Source organism: Prenolepis imparis, unplaced genomic scaffold (assembly GCF_030444845.1).
Source record: "Prenolepis imparis isolate NDT839.2.m4 unplaced genomic scaffold, iyPreImpa1.0 SCAF_3, whole genome shotgun sequence".
NCBI classification, from domain to species: domain Eukaryota; kingdom Metazoa; phylum Arthropoda; class Insecta; order Hymenoptera; family Formicidae; genus Prenolepis; species Prenolepis imparis.
The window spans coordinates 12,483,998-12,503,738 of record NW_028141161.1 but is presented as its reverse complement, the minus strand read 5'-3'; the positions used below and the strand labels follow the sequence as shown (position 1 = coordinate 12,503,738).

The window sequence follows — 19,741 nt, the reverse complement described above, 5'->3', positions numbered from 1 at the left end:
GCCAGTAAAGAATGTTGAAAAAAATATATTTCAAAATAAGAAAGTCATTTAAAATTGAATTGACAATTATAAAATACAAAAACGTAAAATTGAATTATAAATTATATATTATATTGAATTATAAATTAGATTTATTGTGTTAAGAATTATATTTAGAACAGAAATATTTCATATTATTTAACTTCATGTTAAATTGAATTATTCTTTAAAAGCAATACAGTACGCGTTAAACGCTATCTATTCATCTAAAGTATTTCGACGTGGAAAATATGATTTAAAAACTAATATTACAAAAATGGAACAGAAACTTTCAAAGAATAATCTAATTTAATGAAATAATATAAAAAGATAAAAGAAAGAGTAAATGTGCCGTCAGAATATCTTTTTTTAGATTTCCTAAGGAATTTTTAGCACGCAATACATGATGTGTCGGCATGATAGAATTCCTATTCTTGGTGATACAAAGGAGAGGGAATCAGCCGCGTTGTGCGAAGGATCTAATTTTAGATAAGGGCAGAAGGAAGAAGAAGAAGAAGAGAGAGAGAGAGAGAGAGAGAGAGAGAGAGAGAGAGAGAGAGAGAGAGAGAGAGAGAGGAAGAGGGAGAGAGAAAGCTCTGTAACAAATGGATTTACAAGTATATCTTCGCTGTTTATTTTATGCTTGTTCTTTCGGACACGCGACATTATTTTTTTGAAATAATTAATAGTTGTGATCTCTTTTTCGAATAATTCTATTTTATTATAAACCGAAAATTTTTAAAATATTTCCTTAAATATATATTACATCTTCTAGAATGTCTACATTTCGGAATATACAAAACTTTTCGATGATTTTTAATGCATGAATATGTGAGTGTTAGATTACGTCTAAGAAAGTATTTAATATTATATTATAAAGTGACAAATGTAATTTTCATTGTAAATTAACATAGGGTGATTGTAAATTAATATAGGGTGATTACGTCTAAGAAAGTATTTAATATTATATTATAAAGTGACAAATGTAATTTTCATTGTAAATTAACATAGGGTGATTGTATCATGAAAAGATTGCATCCTTTTTAAAGTGAAACTTTACCCATATTTCAAGTATCACATCTTTATTAAAAATGATAAAAAAGAAGTTGTTTTTCTTATAAATGCGCGAGAAAGAAGGAAGACTACAAGATTTAAACTTGGACGAATATTTGACTTCTATTCCCAATCTTTGTTCTCGATATTTATTCTTTGGCTCTCCTATCCCGAGCGGAAACGTAAATAATAAATGGAAGTAATAAATGCAATATGAGATTTCTCGAATGAATAATTTATTCGAATTCGGATTTATTCAGGGCGCATTTGCTGCATCGCAGTGCAAGAATATCGATAGAAGCTCTGGTGGATGGTGCACAAAACGGACGGGGCGGCAAGAATGTACGCGCATGTGGGGAAAAGAATTTCGGGGGATATCACGAGGGATTTAATTTTAACCATCGTGCGACACGACGGTCCCGCGGTTGCATATGAAAACTCGAGAAAGGAAAAGAGGTCGATATGATGGGAGAGGATATAACGGAAGAGAGAGCTTGGTCGTGTTGAATAGGAGAATACACGATTTTGAGGGGTCGCAACAATAGTCTCGACAACCGCGGCACCAAATATTAACCGGAGGGCGGCAGCACTCTTTAAGGATTCACGGATCCGTGAAAATGATCTACCCACTTCCTCCTTCCTCATCCCAGAGATTCTACTCGACGTTGCTTCTTTTAGCGTAACGCAAAGCAGATTGAGTAGCACACTCTTTTCAATTCAACGGAACATGTTGCGTGTGAAAAAAATTTCAAGATTATTTTATGCTAAGATTAAAAATTCTTGACATAGTAGTTTAAAAATATGCTTTTCGCGGAAAAAATATCTAAAAGTATATCATTCTGTTTAATCATCACATTAAAAAAAATTTATATTAAATATAAAATCTTTTATCTATAATATTAATGTAAAATACAAATATTAATGTAAAATACAAATAAGTGGAGCATTGTTTCTTATATATCTTTTGATATCATTTCTTTTATATTTCAAATTTATTGTACATCCCAAGATATAAAATATACGTTCTCATTCGGAGGTGTATTTATGAATATTATTGATATCAATATTGTCAAAGTTAGCATTTGTAATTCTTGCTACTGTGAGATAAGAAAGACTGTCATGATTCTATTTTTCCTTTTGATTTCATTATACAAATTCGTTTTTCAGAGAAAAATGAAAATAGAATAGGAAAGGACGGTAAAACATAATAATAATATATCCACTTATTTTTTTAGTAATTCCTGGCGAACGTTTTCGTCGGAAAGTTACCGAAATTAAAATAGTTTTATCACATATAACGGCGATCGAAGTCGTCACATGGTTAGATCCAGCCGGATTTTCTGCGCGAGTTTCACATAATTTACAAACCACCAATCACCGACCGCCATTCCGATATCGGATTCGGATTTAAGTGCGCCCGAGAGTTCAGCGACGATGCGTGCAAAAAAAGAATAAACCCCAGACGTAGGGTGATTACTATGGTTTATCGTACGCGGAGAAAGAGAAAGAGAGGAAAGGAGAATTTCATATGTTCCAATTATTTATTCAAAAGGGACAGCGACCAGCGTGAATTCCATATTAATAGTTGCGTATGTTACACATATAAAATAGTTGGGTTTATAAATTTTTAATTTAAAGTATCTTATTTTAAATTGCTATAAACTATACAGCAACTTTTAAATAACTCTTAAAATTAGTAAAACTATTTCTTGAATTATTTTTTTTATGAATTTATCTTTTTCACACACGTACAAAATATTTTTTTACAAGAAAGACTGCAAAGCGAGAAGGCTAAAAGATTAATAGACAGCTGTGTAGTCAATGGGTTAATAACACCTATAATTGGACTTGGTGATATAAGTCTTTCAAAAGAATCAACTAACATAAAATTGGAAAAAGCAGTGCTCTGCGATGCTTTGAGGCTGGTTCCAGAAGACAATACGAGAAGTACACGTCGAGACTAGCACTCAGACTTACCCTAAAGCTATCTCTAATAAACAATATGACTCTCACCTGCATCTTTTGTGTGCCATTGAGACGAGCGTCAAGCACCGAAGAGATGCCCTGCGGTATCACAGTTTGCGCGTTTTAATGACTACTTTGAATCAAATCCTAAACAATGGCATCATAATATTGTTGCCATAATATTTGTTAGATAGACATTAATAATAAGTCAAATTATTAAAACCACTGCATTTTTATAGAAGAGGGAAAGAAGGAAGATAGTTCAAAAACATATTACAATTGTAATGATTGGCAGAAGCTCCAAAATTGCATGAATTATAGTGATTATACAAAAATAAAACCTGTGTTGTCTCTAAATTTTTCGTCTTTAAAAATTATGTAGAAGTATTACTTTTAATATATAATATACATCTAGTTATGTATTTTATATAAATTATATTTTGGCATATATATTATATATTATATATTATTATATAAACACATAATGAAAAATATGATATTATTGAGACATATTTGCTCATTCTATAATTACTTTCGAGTAATTTTTCTCAATATTTATACTGAAAAATTTGGTGTAGTAAAAAAATATATAAGAAAAGAGAAACTAGTTTCAGTAAAAAGTAAACTGTTTAAATTTTCACAACATGGACTTTCATGTTCAATTTTATTACCAAGCTTGTTTATTATCCATTTATTGATCAGAGAGAAACCAACCATCACATTACTTCTCTTTGCTAACACATGAGAATTGGAAAACTAAAATAGTAAAAGAGCCTATTAAGTGACAGCTGGTTCCGCCTTAGTAAAAGGCGAATAGGAGGGAGAGAGAAAGAGAAATAGGCTCCTTCGCCAATTAACGCCTTTCATTCAAGCAGCGCATCTGTCTCGGTTTCTTTTTCGCTTCTCTTCTAAAAGCAGTATTCTTGCGTTCAAAAGCTTATGCAGTGACGCACTCTCTTGATTCAATAATCAAGCAATTTTTATTCAACGAGTCATTATATATGCTGTCTAAAAATCGAAAGATAAATATTCTATGTGCATATTTCTAATTTGGATTTCAGTTAGTAAATCGTTATTATTAGAATAAAATTGAAGATATTTTTTTATATTCTAAAATATAAAATAAATCTGACATAATTCACTTTAAAAGATATAAATTTTTCACATTATTTGTACTTCATTAATAAAAATAAATTATCGTAAACGTATTTGCACGCGTAAATTCTTTTTTTTTATAAATAAATTACTACAATAGTTCGTCAAACATTTGCATTGTATTTGTTTTATAAAGTCAATTTAATTTTGATATTAATGTATTAATAATATATTCATTTATTGTTAGTAACTTGCGTATAGAATTCACGCTACACAAAGAATTAAATATATTTACTTACGATTATAATTATAATTATTTCTAATATTGCTATATTTCTATTTTTTTCAACTCAATCTTTCATACAGCACAAAGGTTCGTCGGGAAACTATTGCGCTTGTCTTCTTCGCGTGTCATGAAGAACGCTTTCTAGGAAGCACATACAAAAGGTCGTCTTATAAAACGGAAATATAGGTCTTTCTTTCAGTGAGACTTTTCTTACCGATTTGCGCCCTTTGATATCACCTGATTTATGATAGCTTGAGAATAAGTTAGACTGTCATATTTGGCTGTAGCCGGAACGCATGAAAGTTCAAGTAGTAAGAAAGTGTTCTCTGAAACATTTTTCGTAAATGCAGCAGAGAGATCTAAAACATTTCTCATAAATACAGTGGATCAATCAGCAAAAAGTCAATAAAGAGACAGGCATCCATCTCAGAAAAAAAATATTTTTTGAACATGATGCAATATAAATAAAAAAGTTAAAAAAAACAAAGACAAACAAATATTTAAAAGATCTATTTTATAATAACCTATTTCATATAATAAAATATAAAACAAAAAAATAAATCTCTAGATATATGATTTAATAAGCTATAAAAAATTATTATTAGTATTATAATATATTATAATAAAGAGTTAGTGATACATATATAATTATATAATAAATTGAATTTTGTATATACATATAATATAATGTTGGAGAGTCTCTTTTTCTTCCTCCCTCTCTATTCCCCTCTCTTTCACTAAATACTCTTAAATTTTTATAAAATAATACATGCTAATTGTTTTAATGTAACAATTGTTTTAATATAACATATAACATATCAAGATAAATTAATCGTAAAATAAGATAAATCTTGCGAGAGAAAATCTAATCTCATAGCGAGAGTTCTCGCGAAGATTACCAACTGAACTAAGGGGGTACAAGGTGAAACACGGAGAAGCACTTTGACGAAAGTCGAACAATGGACGCTAAGAGAGAGAGAAAGAAGGTGTCCCATTGTCCAAAGTTTTCTGATTAAATCTCGTCTTCGAGTTCCATGAAGAAAAGCCTAGGTCAATCTTTCCCCAAGCCACTTTATATAAAATGACATCAAAAGAAATTTCAGGATGGAAAACGTATGCAGAAAAAGAAAACGGCATCTTTTTTCTGTCTCGAAAATTTTTTCCTATGTGTGGATATTCATATCTGTGAATAGTATTCAATATTCCAAAGAACTTATTCATGTTTAAGATCTCATTTCGTTCAGAGTAAAGTTGGATCACAATTTCGAAGAAGACTATCGCTATCATCATTTTGTGTAAAAAATCTATAATAAAAATATAAATTATTTATTATAAATAAATTATTTACTTATGTCGATTATTATATATAAAAAAATACAGTGATAAAAATTTGACAAATATATTATTATGAAAAAAAATTGAAATTACACGCACACACACTTCTATCTTTATCTCTCTCTATTTGACTTTAAAGATAATAAGAAAGATAGAATGGAAGAGGAGAATGAAAAGAAATGGGGTCATTGTTTAAGTAAAATATTGATCGCTTTAGTCTTTGTTTTCGTATATTTTCAAATCTTCAGGGGATCAAAAAGCAAGACTCTTTGGTACATATAGCGATAGTGTAAATATTGGTCTCCAATTGCTTATTTTTTCATTTTTTTAAAGATATAATATATATGTGCAAAATATATATAACATATAATATATATATATATAACATTAATATAATTAATAATTAATAATTTTGGACTAATAAATAATTTTTCTTTCAATTTATAATATAACATATAATCTTTCAATATTAGGAAACATAATTTTTTAGAAGCAATAAGCTGTTATTTCATCACATTTTTCAACGAAGAGTGCTCTATTTTTTTTGTCATAAGGACACAAAATGAAAAGCATTCGAGCGTCCTTGGTACGACTTCGATCGTTAAGAAGAGGTCCTCCAATTATAAAGTTTCAATTAATACTTGGCGCACACCATCCGGAAAATTTTACAGAGTTCGGATAAAGGATACGAAATCCGTGATTTTACGTCTCTATTTTCAACGGCCTTTGTTCATCACAGTAAACGAGAATGACAAAAGTCGGCTTGAAAGTCGGGGATTTTATCCGGTACTTTGAGCAGAATTATACAATGGCTCTTACGCCCTTCGAGGACTTTGGTAAGCTTCATGAATACTTTTACTTACACTCTAGGAAACAAAGAGTAATGAGAGAATGAAGTCTTATGTGTTATTTTCTGCGTATCTTTCTATATATTAAAATTAGTGTATAAAACTCTTGACATACATTATGATATAATATACATATAATATAATATACATATGATGTAATATAATTAAATTATTAAATATATTTTCCATTACATTCAATTTCCCACTTTTCCGCATTTATATTTTTTATAAATTTTTTATATTATCCTTTGAAAAAGAAACTTGAGATTTTTTAAAAAGAAAAATTATTTTCTATTCGATTAATTATATTATCAACTTATTTTATTAAAATATTCATTATGACTTTTATTTCCATCTTAATTCAATCTTGATAATCGCAAATGGTTGTATGGATAATTATTATTTTTTAAATATAATTACAAATTAAAATTTATATTAAATAATAATAAAAAATTATCCATTATAAACACAGAGATGAGAATTTGCAAAAGTTTATACACTTCTATTTTTCGCGTTATTCTCGTTGCATCGTTGTATCTATTTTAGCTAGATTACTTCGCTTGTGTTCAGTCGTTCAAGTTCGAATATTTAACCTCGTCAAGTTGCTTGCCAACTCTCGATCGTCGCGAGAGTATACGAAACCCGCATCTGCTTTGATTTTGAGGCGCGTTAAATCACGACGCATCTTGCAATTAGCGTTTCAGTGATTGCTCCTCATTCCCGTCGAATTCCCACGAAACAATTAGTCTAACTTTCACGGTAAATAAAACTAGCATCAATGTCGAGAGATGCAAATTCTCCGTCTGCAGCGACGTCCCGTTTTGACTTGACACTTTCTTGCAGTAACAGAAAACGAGGGATGGGATAGAAAGTTTCTTGGCATAAGTAGATAATACGCCTTATAGGGAAAGAATAATATAGTATGAAACAGTTTGAGTTATCAACGGATAATCATTAATATAAGTTCGTTACTGATGACTTCGAAATCTTATTTAGCGTGACATAATCATTTTCCTTAATGTCATAATAATTTTTGTATTTTGATAAAAGAATGTGTTAAGTGTTTAAGAATTGTTTGACATACATTTAGAATCTTTTCCTTAGCAAAAAATTTGCATATTAAATCTAACTTAATACAGATTAATTTACAAGTGTTTAAACACTTTTTAAGCGCAACACATCAATATGTAGAAATAAACAGAGTCCCTCAAAAATATTGTAAATATTGTAAATTAAAAGAAATATATATATCCTTAATGTATATTTTATCTTAATTTTGCTGTCGATTGAATGTTTTCGTAGTAACTTTTTGTGCCGTATCTATGTAAATTGTATCAGTACCATTTGCAATAAGCAGTGAAGAACTGAAAAGAGAACTAGCCGCGCGTGAAGTTGATGAAAAAAAGTAGAACAATCGCGACGACAGGGTTTGCTGGGGTAAGCTATGAGTGACGAAGTAGGTGAAGGTGTAACGAGTCAGACAGGCTCCGGCATACTTCGTTACGAGTAGTATTTCAATGCTTTCCGATTCAATGTACCTGATATTTCTGACGGGAAGTTTCTGTTGATCTAAATTTACAATTCATTTATTCATTTGTTTACGCCATAGTTGCGTCATCGATTCGTTTCTCATAAGACAATAAATATTGTGTTTTAAGAAATATTACTTTGATAATGACTTTAATTATAAATAAATTGTGTACGAAATTTCGAAATGTCAAATAAATTTAAAAAAATGCGCCTTTGTAAATTAAAAATTAGTCACTTTATTAGGAAACATAAATTTTGTATCTTCCAAGATCAACGATCATATGATTGTAGTTTTCCCTTTTTATAAATGCATAAAACAATCTTTATATAAAAAAAATTCTATAAATTTAAAAATATAAGACATCTCAAAAATTTGGTAAATTATTATAACATGTCGCAGTAATTTTTGAGCAGCGAATGCAATCACATAGAACCAAAAAACTAATCTGAGAGACAAGAAATTTCAAGAAATCAGGACTCCAGTAAAAAAGTGCATACTATGTGCAAGGCAATAAAGTAGGTAACGACCGTAGCGAACCCAAGTCTGGTCCATGGAATCTCTGGCGCCATCTGCTAACCAACACTCGAACCGATGTTTGACAAAAACGTTCGATTACTACTGCAAGTAGTAGTCGCGGACGTAACACATCAGCCGCGACCGCTAAAATTCGCGAACAAGACCGCGAGAGGAAAATTCTCGCTCGAAACTCGATTTACCAACGGTTTGCACCTGTTTTTCTATCCGATCTCCCGCTCTCTTAGCTTCTCACCCGAGATTCGTTTTAGCGGAAAATAGGGAGGGAAGGGAACGGGAGGAAAATGGAGATAATGGAGGAATCGGGGGGGCACTCTTGGCCGCAATCTTTTGTAATCTGATTTTGCGCAATCCTCCCCTCGCAACTTCTTCCCTCGCGCATCCCGAGGTTACCAACTTCTAAGCGGCGCTGTTTGTTTCGCCGTTTAACTTCTTCTATCGCGTCGGTAGAATTTACGTGAGAAATAATGTGCCGGGAACGAGTTTGCATCGCGATGCGAACGCAATTTGCGAGGGATTACTTCTTCGCGAGAACGAACGCTCTTTCGAGAAGCAGCGCTGCATTTTATCATTCTATAATAATTGTTGATATCCTATAATTAATAATTATATAATTACTGTATATAATACTATAATTAATAGGATGAAACGTTAAACTGCGCGGGTAATTAATATATACATATATATCTATCTCACGTTATCCCCGCATAATTTAATAAGTCGCGCGCATAATGAGAACGAGTACAAGTAAAGATAAAATAAAAATTTAATAAGAATATTGCAATATTTCTGCACATTACAAATAAATATTGTTTCGCTCTTTTGCGCAAACTTTAGTAGACAATATTTTTGTCTGCGAGACCGCGCGTGATAATTGTTCGAAAACAAACGCATTTCCGCGGTGCGATTTTGTGAATACGTCGCGTACATATGCGCACTAGCCTGGGAGAATGTTTTTATTCCACGTAGAGCAAACATCCAAGTCCAGGCACAATCATTTCGGCGTATATTTTTCATGCACAATAAACAGAAGCTTATAAGACTTAAAAATACAATGTCACTCTCGCGTGGCGACCAGTAGTTGTCGGCCAGTAGTTTCCAATATAATAATAAACAGCGTAAGATAGCGGCGCTATTCTTGTTTTTAACGAGGCTGCATCTATCTGCTCGTCGTCACTTGGCTTTACTTGAACTTTTGATGGAAAAACGGACTTCTTTTTGTCTTTCATCGCGCATCCGCGCTATTGTTTCCCGCAGAATTTTCTGATGCCAGCGACTTAGAGATTTTAATACGGAAGATGCAAGAAAGAGGGATGCTCGCGGATCTCTTAACTTCGCGTTCCTTGCATACTACGCTGGTCTATTGCAGAGCTATTTAAGACAAGAAATTATTTTATCTGAAACTTCAAACAAAAACGCGAAGATCTTTTTAAGAAATTAAACTTATTTTTGACAGTATTATATATACTATATAAACTTCTGCGATATGAGAAGTTAGATGTAGAAATTCAAATATGAAAATTGTTCGATTTTGTGCGAATTTTGCCATGTTTATTGTCTTTATCATATTTGTTTTTCACGACTATATTGCGAGCGTATTTGTTATGTGTCCTGTTTTTTAACTTATTTATGATTTATTTTTCATTAAATGAACATCCTTTTCCATTATTTTATAAAATTTTAATTTTTATAAATAACTAATTATAATATTTTCTATTATAATATTATCACAATGTAGCAATGACTGAAAAGAGAGAATGTATAAGAAAAAATATTATATTTTATACATGCAGTTTATAAAAACATATTATACAAATGTATTAATCATTTTCATATGCCAATGATATCATAACTTCCAATAATATAAACATCATTTTGTATTAGATATATATCCCAGCTTATGAAAGATATATAATATTAACATAGTAGAGTAATATTGAATAATAAAGTAGTACTAAAATGGTAGAGTAATATTAAATAAATCCTATATAAAAATATTTTAATTACAAAATGTCAAATATCCATAAATATTGTGAAATCTCTCAGTTTATACACTAAAAAATCTATATTTATAATTATATATATATATATATAATATATATATATATATATATATATATACACTAGCGGATCCTTACGTCAATAATGGGGGGGGGGGGGTTGCAAAATTATTTTATTTAATATTTTTGGTTTCATGATTAGCTTTTATTCTAGGATCAACGACGTCGATAGCTCTTTAATGTTTGTTTTTCTTTATTTATATTTTTTAAACAAATTCAGCAAAACTGTTTCTTTTAATTTGCAAGGGGGGGTTAACCCCACCCCCATGATCCGCCAGTATATATATATAAAGAATTTCTCGCCTAATTATTTTCATGCAACGAAATTATCTCATCATTTCGTCCTATGTCTGACTTAATCTATACTTAACTCCTTGAATGCGTAATGAGTATAAATTTTCAATGTATCTTATACTTATATATATATATATATATATATATATGTATATATATAATATAGATATAAAGAATTTCGCTTAATTATTATCGTGCAACAAAATTATATCATCATTTCGTCCTATGTCTGACTTAATCTAAACTTAACTCCTTGAATGCGTAATGAGTACAATTTACAGTGTATCTTATACATACATATTGTATATATTATATAGATATAAAGAATTTCGCCTAATTATTTTCATGCAACGAAATTATCTCATCATTTTGTCCTATGTCTGACTTAATCTATACTTAACTCCTTGAATGCGTAATGAGTATAATTTCCAATGTATCTTATACTTATATATATATATATATATATATGTATATATATAATATAGATATAAAGAATTTCGCCTAATTATTATCGTGCAACAAAATTATATCATCATTTCGTCCTATGTCTGACTTAATCTATACCTAACTCCTTGAATGCGTAATGAGTACAATTTACAGTGTATTTTATACTTATATATATATATATATAATATAGATATAAAGAATTTCGCCTAATTATTATCGTGCAACATAATTATATCATCATTTCGTCCTATGTCTGACTTAATCTAAACTTAACTCCTTGAATGCGTAATGAGTATAATTTACAGTGTATCTTATACATACATATTGTATATATTATATAGATATAAAGAATTTCGCCTAATTATTTTCATGCAACGAAATTATCTCATCATTTCGTCGTATGTCTGACTTAATCTAAACTTAACTCCTTGAATGCGTAATGAGTATAATTTACAGTGCATCTTATACTTATATAGTTATATCTTACACTAGCGGATCCTGACGTCAATAGCTTTTTAATGTTTGTTTTTCTTTATTTATATTTTTCAAACAAATTCAGCAAAACTGTTTCTTTTAATTTGCAGGGGGGGGGGGGGGTAACCGCCCAAAATCCCAGGATCCGCCAAAAAAAAATATATATGTTTTTTTCGACTTCTGACATATTAAAATTTATTTTAACCACAGCAATTTAATTTATTTTTAATGTTTTTTAATAAATTACATTTTTTCAAAATATACAATCTTTATAATGCATTTCTTCATGTATTTCACATAGTTTCGTAAAAACATTGTTCATTGATTTTTTATTTTAATCAACTTTTAATCAATTTGTACGTTCAAAAATGTGCGAAGCTAGCAGCATTCTTCATGCATTAAAGTATGCAAAAATACGAGACAAGCGTACTCTCCGCGCGCCAGAAATAAACTATTCGCAAAAATTGCAGAATTGCGTCGCAAGACCGAAGAAAAGCACTGTCCCTGATGGGAGATCAGGAAACTTGCTAGAATGTAAGAACGTCTCCCGGGATGTCTTTCTCACGTTTTATTCTCACGAAGACCAGGCCTTGCAAGCGATGATGCCTACATGTGTACTCGTTTTTTTGCTTCTCATGTTTAATAAGTTTTTTTTAAACGTAATTGCTAGGAAATTGACGACAATCATCAATAAAATTAATTCCTATACAAACTTTTTATACATCTTGATTTTCATAAAAATAGAATTTTTTAATTATAATAGCTAGAATTTGTAAAAATAAAATTGTTACTATATATAAATTATATAACTATTATAATAAAAAATAATGTTCTTGTTAACGTTTTTTTAATAATTTCATTATATTTGTCAAATTCATATAAACGTTAAATAACATATGTGCACTACTTCTTGAAATAACACACACTTGTTGTGTATATCTTGAAATACATAAATAAATGCATTATAAATTATATATTGATATATCTAAGCTAATTTTATATGCTAATGGAACACAATATAACATCCCATGTGAAAAATAACGCAGAAATATATATATTCAATAGAAAAATCAGATGATGAAATAAAAACATCAACCTGTAACAATACAGACTGCATTGCAGTATGGAAAGATGCAGAAAGATCGACAACAAAACGCTCTTCGCGCGTCGAGAGCTTAAAGAAGACATTTGCATCTCGACTCATATTGAAACGTTCAATTCGTTTGTTCGATTTGCGAGATTCATGAATTCCTGTATGCATCGAGAAAGTTGTAACGAGCTGACACGGCGAATTGGCATACGGATTTATGCAAATGTATTCGCGCAAAATACGAAGAAGGAAGCGAGAATTATGGTGAAGCAAACTCGCGTGAAAACGCATATTATGCGCATCATTATTACAATAATTTATATTAATTTTTTTAAACGCTAATAAGCGCGCTTGCGACGTGTGGAGTTTATTATCTAATTATCCTCGGCCAAATAACAACTTCGTGCGTGCCACATGCATTGTCAAGTTTCTGGAAAATTTAAAACTCTTTTTATACTACTATAGAATATATTTAAAGTTATTCCCGTCGCGAGGATAAAACGACATAAATTCTAATTTATAGAAATAGAATGCGATTGTGCAATCGATAAACGATGATACTCATTTTGATTTTTACTATTGATACGACTGCATGGTTTTTTTTTTTGCAAAAAACAATAATTTATTATTTTATATGCGAATATCGAACATTTATCACATGACGTAAAAATAATAGCTGTTAATATATGGTGATTGCAAAATATATTGACGCGAGAAATCTCATCTACAATTTCAGAGAGAAGCGTAATAATAAATCATATACTTATAATGGGGAAAAATTTGATAGAAATATGAATGACACACTTATCGTGAAAAATAATAAGAAAATTATTAATTAATGTCGAAATAAATTAAACATAAATAAAATTCCATTAATGTATTATAAGCGAATTTCTGTTGAAATACATTTTTGTGTGACGATCATTCTAAAATGCGGAAAGAAAGCGCACACTCGATTCGCTCGGTCATTAAGTTTTGTTTTTGTACTTTAATTACTTCAGTCAACGTCTCCTCTTTCAATTTGCATACCCACTTCCTAGTTTGGGCTTCTAAATGACTTGGGCCTATCGCAATTTCGGTGCAAAATAGAGATCTACGTCAGGAACGTATACGCATATAGGAGGTCACTCGGTTAGTTCCTATACCAGCATTCGAGTCACTATGCATACCAATTCCACGCTGCAATCCATCAAGCATTGAAATCTTCCTTACTGTTATTGCAAATGTTTTGGATAAATATTTTCAAGAATCTGTTGGAAAATAGTAGAAGATGCATTTTAGACAATCCATCTTTAGAGAGAAAAATAATGACTAATGACTCTTCTACATTATATATACGTACGCAGTGATAATGTTTGTTATGTAATTACAATCAAATTTACGAATCAAATTTTTTAGTTGTGATTATAGACATATTGAAATTGATAAGATTTCATTCTTAAAAATACGAAAAATAAATGTTCAAGAATATGTAAAAAGAAAATGATATAAAATATAATACTAAAATCTTTGTTAGTTGATAAAATATTCATATAAAATTTGTTAAATAATGTATCAACATTTTTTTATTTTTGTTAATATAAATTGAAGATTCTTCTTATCACGTTGTTAAATAAACCGGATAAATGCATACATATCAGATATGTAATATCAATTTTCTTACTGTTCTCAAATCTCAGAAATATTCACTCAGTTTCATTTGCTGTTTATATAAATAAAAAATTGGTTTACTTTTGCAGAAAAGGGTACTCTACTTGCGATTCGCAAAAAATGTACTCGACGGTAAAAAACAAGTCGGATTTGAAAACGAGAATTCGTTGGGCACTCAACGTTCTCGTGATCGTAGAATATGTTACACGAGAATATGGTGCAGCCAAATGCAATTTGGAAATTACCTCGGGCGTGGCGATAATTTAACTTACGCCGTTCGCCGACATCGTGCTGTTACGTGTATTTTCGTTGGACATTTTTACTTTGCTCACGAATTTCGCTGTTAGAGCAGCTATTTATGATATGAGAATATATATGTATAGGAAAAAAAGACACGAAATTAGAGCACACTATTTTAAAATATATATTTTCGACTCAAACGTATGTATATTTTTAAAAAACACAAAATATATAGGAAAAAAGATGCGAAATGAGAGCACACTATATAAAAATATATAGAGACGATATATTTTATTAATCTGTGGACATAAGGTACAATTTTAAAATATATATTTTCGACTCAAATGTATGTATATTTTTTTAAAAAACAAGAATATTTTTTTAAAAAAGAATATTTTCTGCATTAACTTCATTAAAGATGTACAAAAAAAGGATGGCAAAATATCTGTTTTTTGTAATTAATAACATGATTCTTGAATAATCTCATTCGTGCTTCTTAGAGGCAGCAAAATTACGTTATATATTTTAGTATGTACTAATGAGAATCGTTCATCCGGTATCAACAATATTAGGTATGATTTAGTATAACGAGAAGCGTCTTTTAGCAATGACTAGTCGAGCGTGTCGACGTCTGCTCGCACGAAGGATTTTTAATGCGATTTACTGCGGCAACTCGTGTCCCCGACAATAAATATCGGTTATCGGGCTTTCAGCCGCGGAATATCACGCGATGTATCGAGTGTCATGGGACGAAGCATGACGCATGGCGAGCAAAATGGTGTTGTCATATATTAAAGAATTATGATCTTAATCATACTGTGTATGTGTACAGATTGCATACGCATACAACGTAATATCCTGTTACAATAAAGTTCTATATTTTTATTCAGTAATTATCAATATTAAAAACTTCATATATGAGTTAAAGCTTTTATTCTTTGAATGTAATATATAAAAAAAAAATTGTAGCAAGACATTTTAAACCTCCTCTATAAATCCTCAATAATGTGAAATTGGAAGTAATATATTTTTAGGAATTAAACCATTCATATCAATATCTCTTCTTTTAATAATTGTCAATATTACAACAATTTTTCTAATAATAGCATTTGTTGCAATAAGATGCTTTTTCAATATTTATAGTAATTTTTTGATATTTATATTTTTTTAATAAACGCGAGAATTTTTGTGACTTAATTTGTTAAAGATTTTTCATTTTAGAAATTAATGACAAAATTTGTCAACGTATCGCAATTCTACACAGTCGACGAATTTACAAATAGATACATTAATCGTTAAATAATTTTTCCCTGAAATAATCTTATTAGAATATCACTTACTAACCTTTCTCTCTCTCTCTCTCTCTCTCTCTCTCTCTCTCTCTCTCTCTCTCTCTCTCTCTCAACTCTTAAAATCCGCGTGCGAGAAAAATTAATTAAAGTTTCTACATTCGCTCGAAACTACTCTTTCGTAGTTTTCTCGGACGGAATTCTTTTTCGCGGAATATCCCGTTCTCAACAGTTTCCTTAATTAACCTTGTTCTCTTGGATTCCCATAACTAATCTATTCAAAATATGTATAAAGATGTATTATTATGTATTTATTAATTCATATAAAAAATAATATCTACTCAACAGATTTGATTGTTTTATCCAAGAACAAATTGTATAAGTAGAAATAAAGCTCATCATTAAGATAAGATTAATTAGTAGAAAGAATTAACTTTTCACATTTCTGCGAATAATCTTTGCTAGAATCTTGTATCACATATACTTATAATTTTCAACTTTGCGAAATAATTGATCTGTAATTGTACATTATACCTCTTTTCACAAATTTTCTAATTCAATGACAATTGTTTCACAAATCAAAAAACGTCATCCAATTTTTTAATTCACATTAATTTATATACGAATTAATTTATTTCTCTGCTCAGAGTTCGTTTTCAAAGAACCTCGATTACACCTATCAATCTATGTAGCATTTCAATTTAATATTATTATGATAATCCAATATTGTTGGGTTAATTAGTTGCTCGAACTGTCAACATTTAACGGCTTTGTCACAGTTAAACTCAATTTAATAGAACCTATTGACGTTTCTGCTTTCAGAAGTAGTATACGATTTAATGGGGGCGACGATGTCGTCAATGACGTCAATGACGGACGATGACAATATTTATATAGATGACGGTCTGGACGGATTCCCGGCGTTTGGCTTCCGATCTGGCTCCGAGGTGAAGCAACCACACATATTGTACCTCCCGGTAAAGTTGCCAGCCGAGTTCACTCTAGTGGCCATATTTAAGCCGACCTCTTTCCGGACGAGCTATCTCTTTGCCGTCCTTAATCCCTTCGAAACCGTCGTTCAATTGGGCATTAGAATTTCGGTAAGCGTATAATACTCATCTTTTGAATCTCTAACTTTTTCTGCAACCGAGACTTTTGCAACGATAAATTATTCCCGATTCGACAAGATATTTCTTTCATAAAACTTTATGCGATTTTATTAAAGATTATGTCGTCGTCGTATGGCATGATTAAACGAATAATAGTATAATATTGAAGAAAATAAGAGCATATACGAGATGAAAAAAGGAGCAAATGTCTCGCAGAAATGAGAGGATAAATGTAAAATAGGACGTTATTTAATATAACTTATATCAAATTTAAAAAAATCCACTTTAACAGTTAGGTAGCTCTTATTAGCTCTTTAACATTTTATCAATGTAATTGTTGTTCTTTAATAATATTTCATGAATTAATAAATGTAAAAGAAATAATTATATATGTGATTGTGTGTTAAAAAATTTCTTGCAATTTTCTATTTATTCTTATTTTTCTAATTTTAATTATTATTTAATTAAAATGTGCTTACAGTAATGCAGTAAAGCAGTTTTTATTTTGCGTTTTTATAATATATGAATTATGTCAAGAATTCTCTTTGAAGGTGTACTATAATGTAATATTTTAAATGATCTTTTCCTTTTTTATGGATTTCCGTTTTTAGACGTAACTTATCTTAAATCATGATGAGGTTATCTTATATGATAATCTTTACTAAACGCTATCTTATATTTTCCGATTCTCTTTCTCTCGATAGTATCGCTTAATCTTAAAATTTCTTCTCATGCCCTTTTCAAAAACTATTTTCGTAACATGTCACGTACACGCTTCGAACGATAAGCAAAGCGAATTACTTTGGGCATTTCTAGAAAGCTTCGATATTCAGGAATATTTTCAACTATTGGGGGCTTATTCAAAACATCAAATTACGAGAGTATTGTTTTATTTATTCAAGCTATCCAATTTTGCAACTCTTTTTGCTTTTTTAAAAATGCCTCGTTCTCAACACATTTCATTTATTAATGCAGAACATTGTGTGTGAAAAAAAAATATTTTTATCAATAATTAATTGTTTAATCTCACATTTATGCAAAGCTGCATTTTAATAATTACAAAATTTACATATAATTAGAATGTAAAATGTCAAGCTAGATCCACGAGAGTTTCACATTTTCTCGATTATGCTCCCAGGACGGACCAGGCTCGAACCAGAACGTCTCGCTTGTCTATACGAATTCGGACGAGCATTCGCGCTCGGAAGAGGTGGCAAAATTTACCGTGCCGAAACTTACAAAGAAGTGGTCGAAGATCGTCATTAAGGTTTCCACCACCGACGTCACCTTTTATCTCAATTGCCACGAGATGGCCCGACAGAGAGTCACCAGAATCCCTCAGGAATTAGTATTCGACACTGCCAGTACGCTCTACATCGCGCAAGCCGGACCGCACATCCAGGAACGATACGAGGTGAGTACCGTGCACACCTTTCGTCTCCATCGTTTCCGCAAAAAAAAAGAAAGAAAAAAAAAAGATGAAACTAATGGACGCCGCGAATGTTTGTGCGTGGCGCAACGAAACGAAACGAGCAGCACTTGTTGTGCGAGCAATGTTTTCCATGGAAATCGACCTAGCTAAACTCGCAATGAGTATTCGTAACGAAGCAACGTGAATAAACAGGCTCTCGTGAATCGAAAATGCAATTTTTTCCCGAGTCAACTGACACGAGACAAACAAACTTGCGTGAACTCGCAACGTTAATGTTAATGTAAGGCATGAATTAATTTCGTTTCGTAAAGCCACGCGCGACACGACGTCTTCTCGAACAATATCGTTTTCGTCTCATTTCGAACACGTCGGCCTAAATTGATTATTTCGTTTATTCACCGAATATAAACAAATTTATTTAAAAAAATACATCTACAAACTCTCTTTCTGATAATATTCTGAACGCGCTTAAAGGTAAATCTCATATATCTAGAGATTTAATTCATATTTTTCTCTGCACAATATCTCGGATTAATCCTTACATCCAGAGACGAAAATGATTCGTTCGAGTTCCGTAACGAATTTTTCCTGACACATTTGTTACTTGTTTCACGAGTTTCATGGTATTAAGAGGGTCAGCCATAAACTTCAAAATAAGACGCAAGAACGGCCGCGGAATTAAAAGCGGCGAGTCATGTAAGATAAATCCGTATTGGTACATCCTTTAAGAATTTAATACCGTTATATCCGGCACTCGTCTGATAAAATAAGTAAAAAAAAAGAGCAAGGTAAAAGGGTAGCACGAAAATGCGGGGAGCGCCATCGAATAGCGGGTTCAGAAGGAGTGGAACGGATACGAAATATCTCATCGAGATCCTATATTGACGTTATAGATCTTTCCCCTCGGTTTCTCACTATTGCTCTCTCAAAGAACATTCGAGTAGCTCGAGAAAGACACCGCACACAATAAAGATCGAAAGATTTTCGTCGT

General features: G+C 30.9%; 1 protein-coding gene across 6 annotated transcripts in view; it reads left to right on the top strand.

Moving 5' to 3' along the window:
- The window catches only part of Mp (collagen XV/XVIII-type protein multiplexin), a 238,165-nt gene that overhangs the window by 53,460 nt on the left and 164,964 nt on the right, over nt 1-19,741 (top strand). For all 6 annotated transcript variants that reach the window (XM_083034129.1, XM_083034128.1, XM_083034127.1 and 3 more), the window contains exons 3-4: nt 17,032-17,309; nt 18,457-18,732. In XM_083034129.1, the coding sequence (XP_082890255.1) occupies nt 17,032-17,309; nt 18,457-18,732 (554 nt within the window). The remainder of the gene's footprint in view (nt 1-17,031; nt 17,310-18,456; nt 18,733-19,741) is intronic.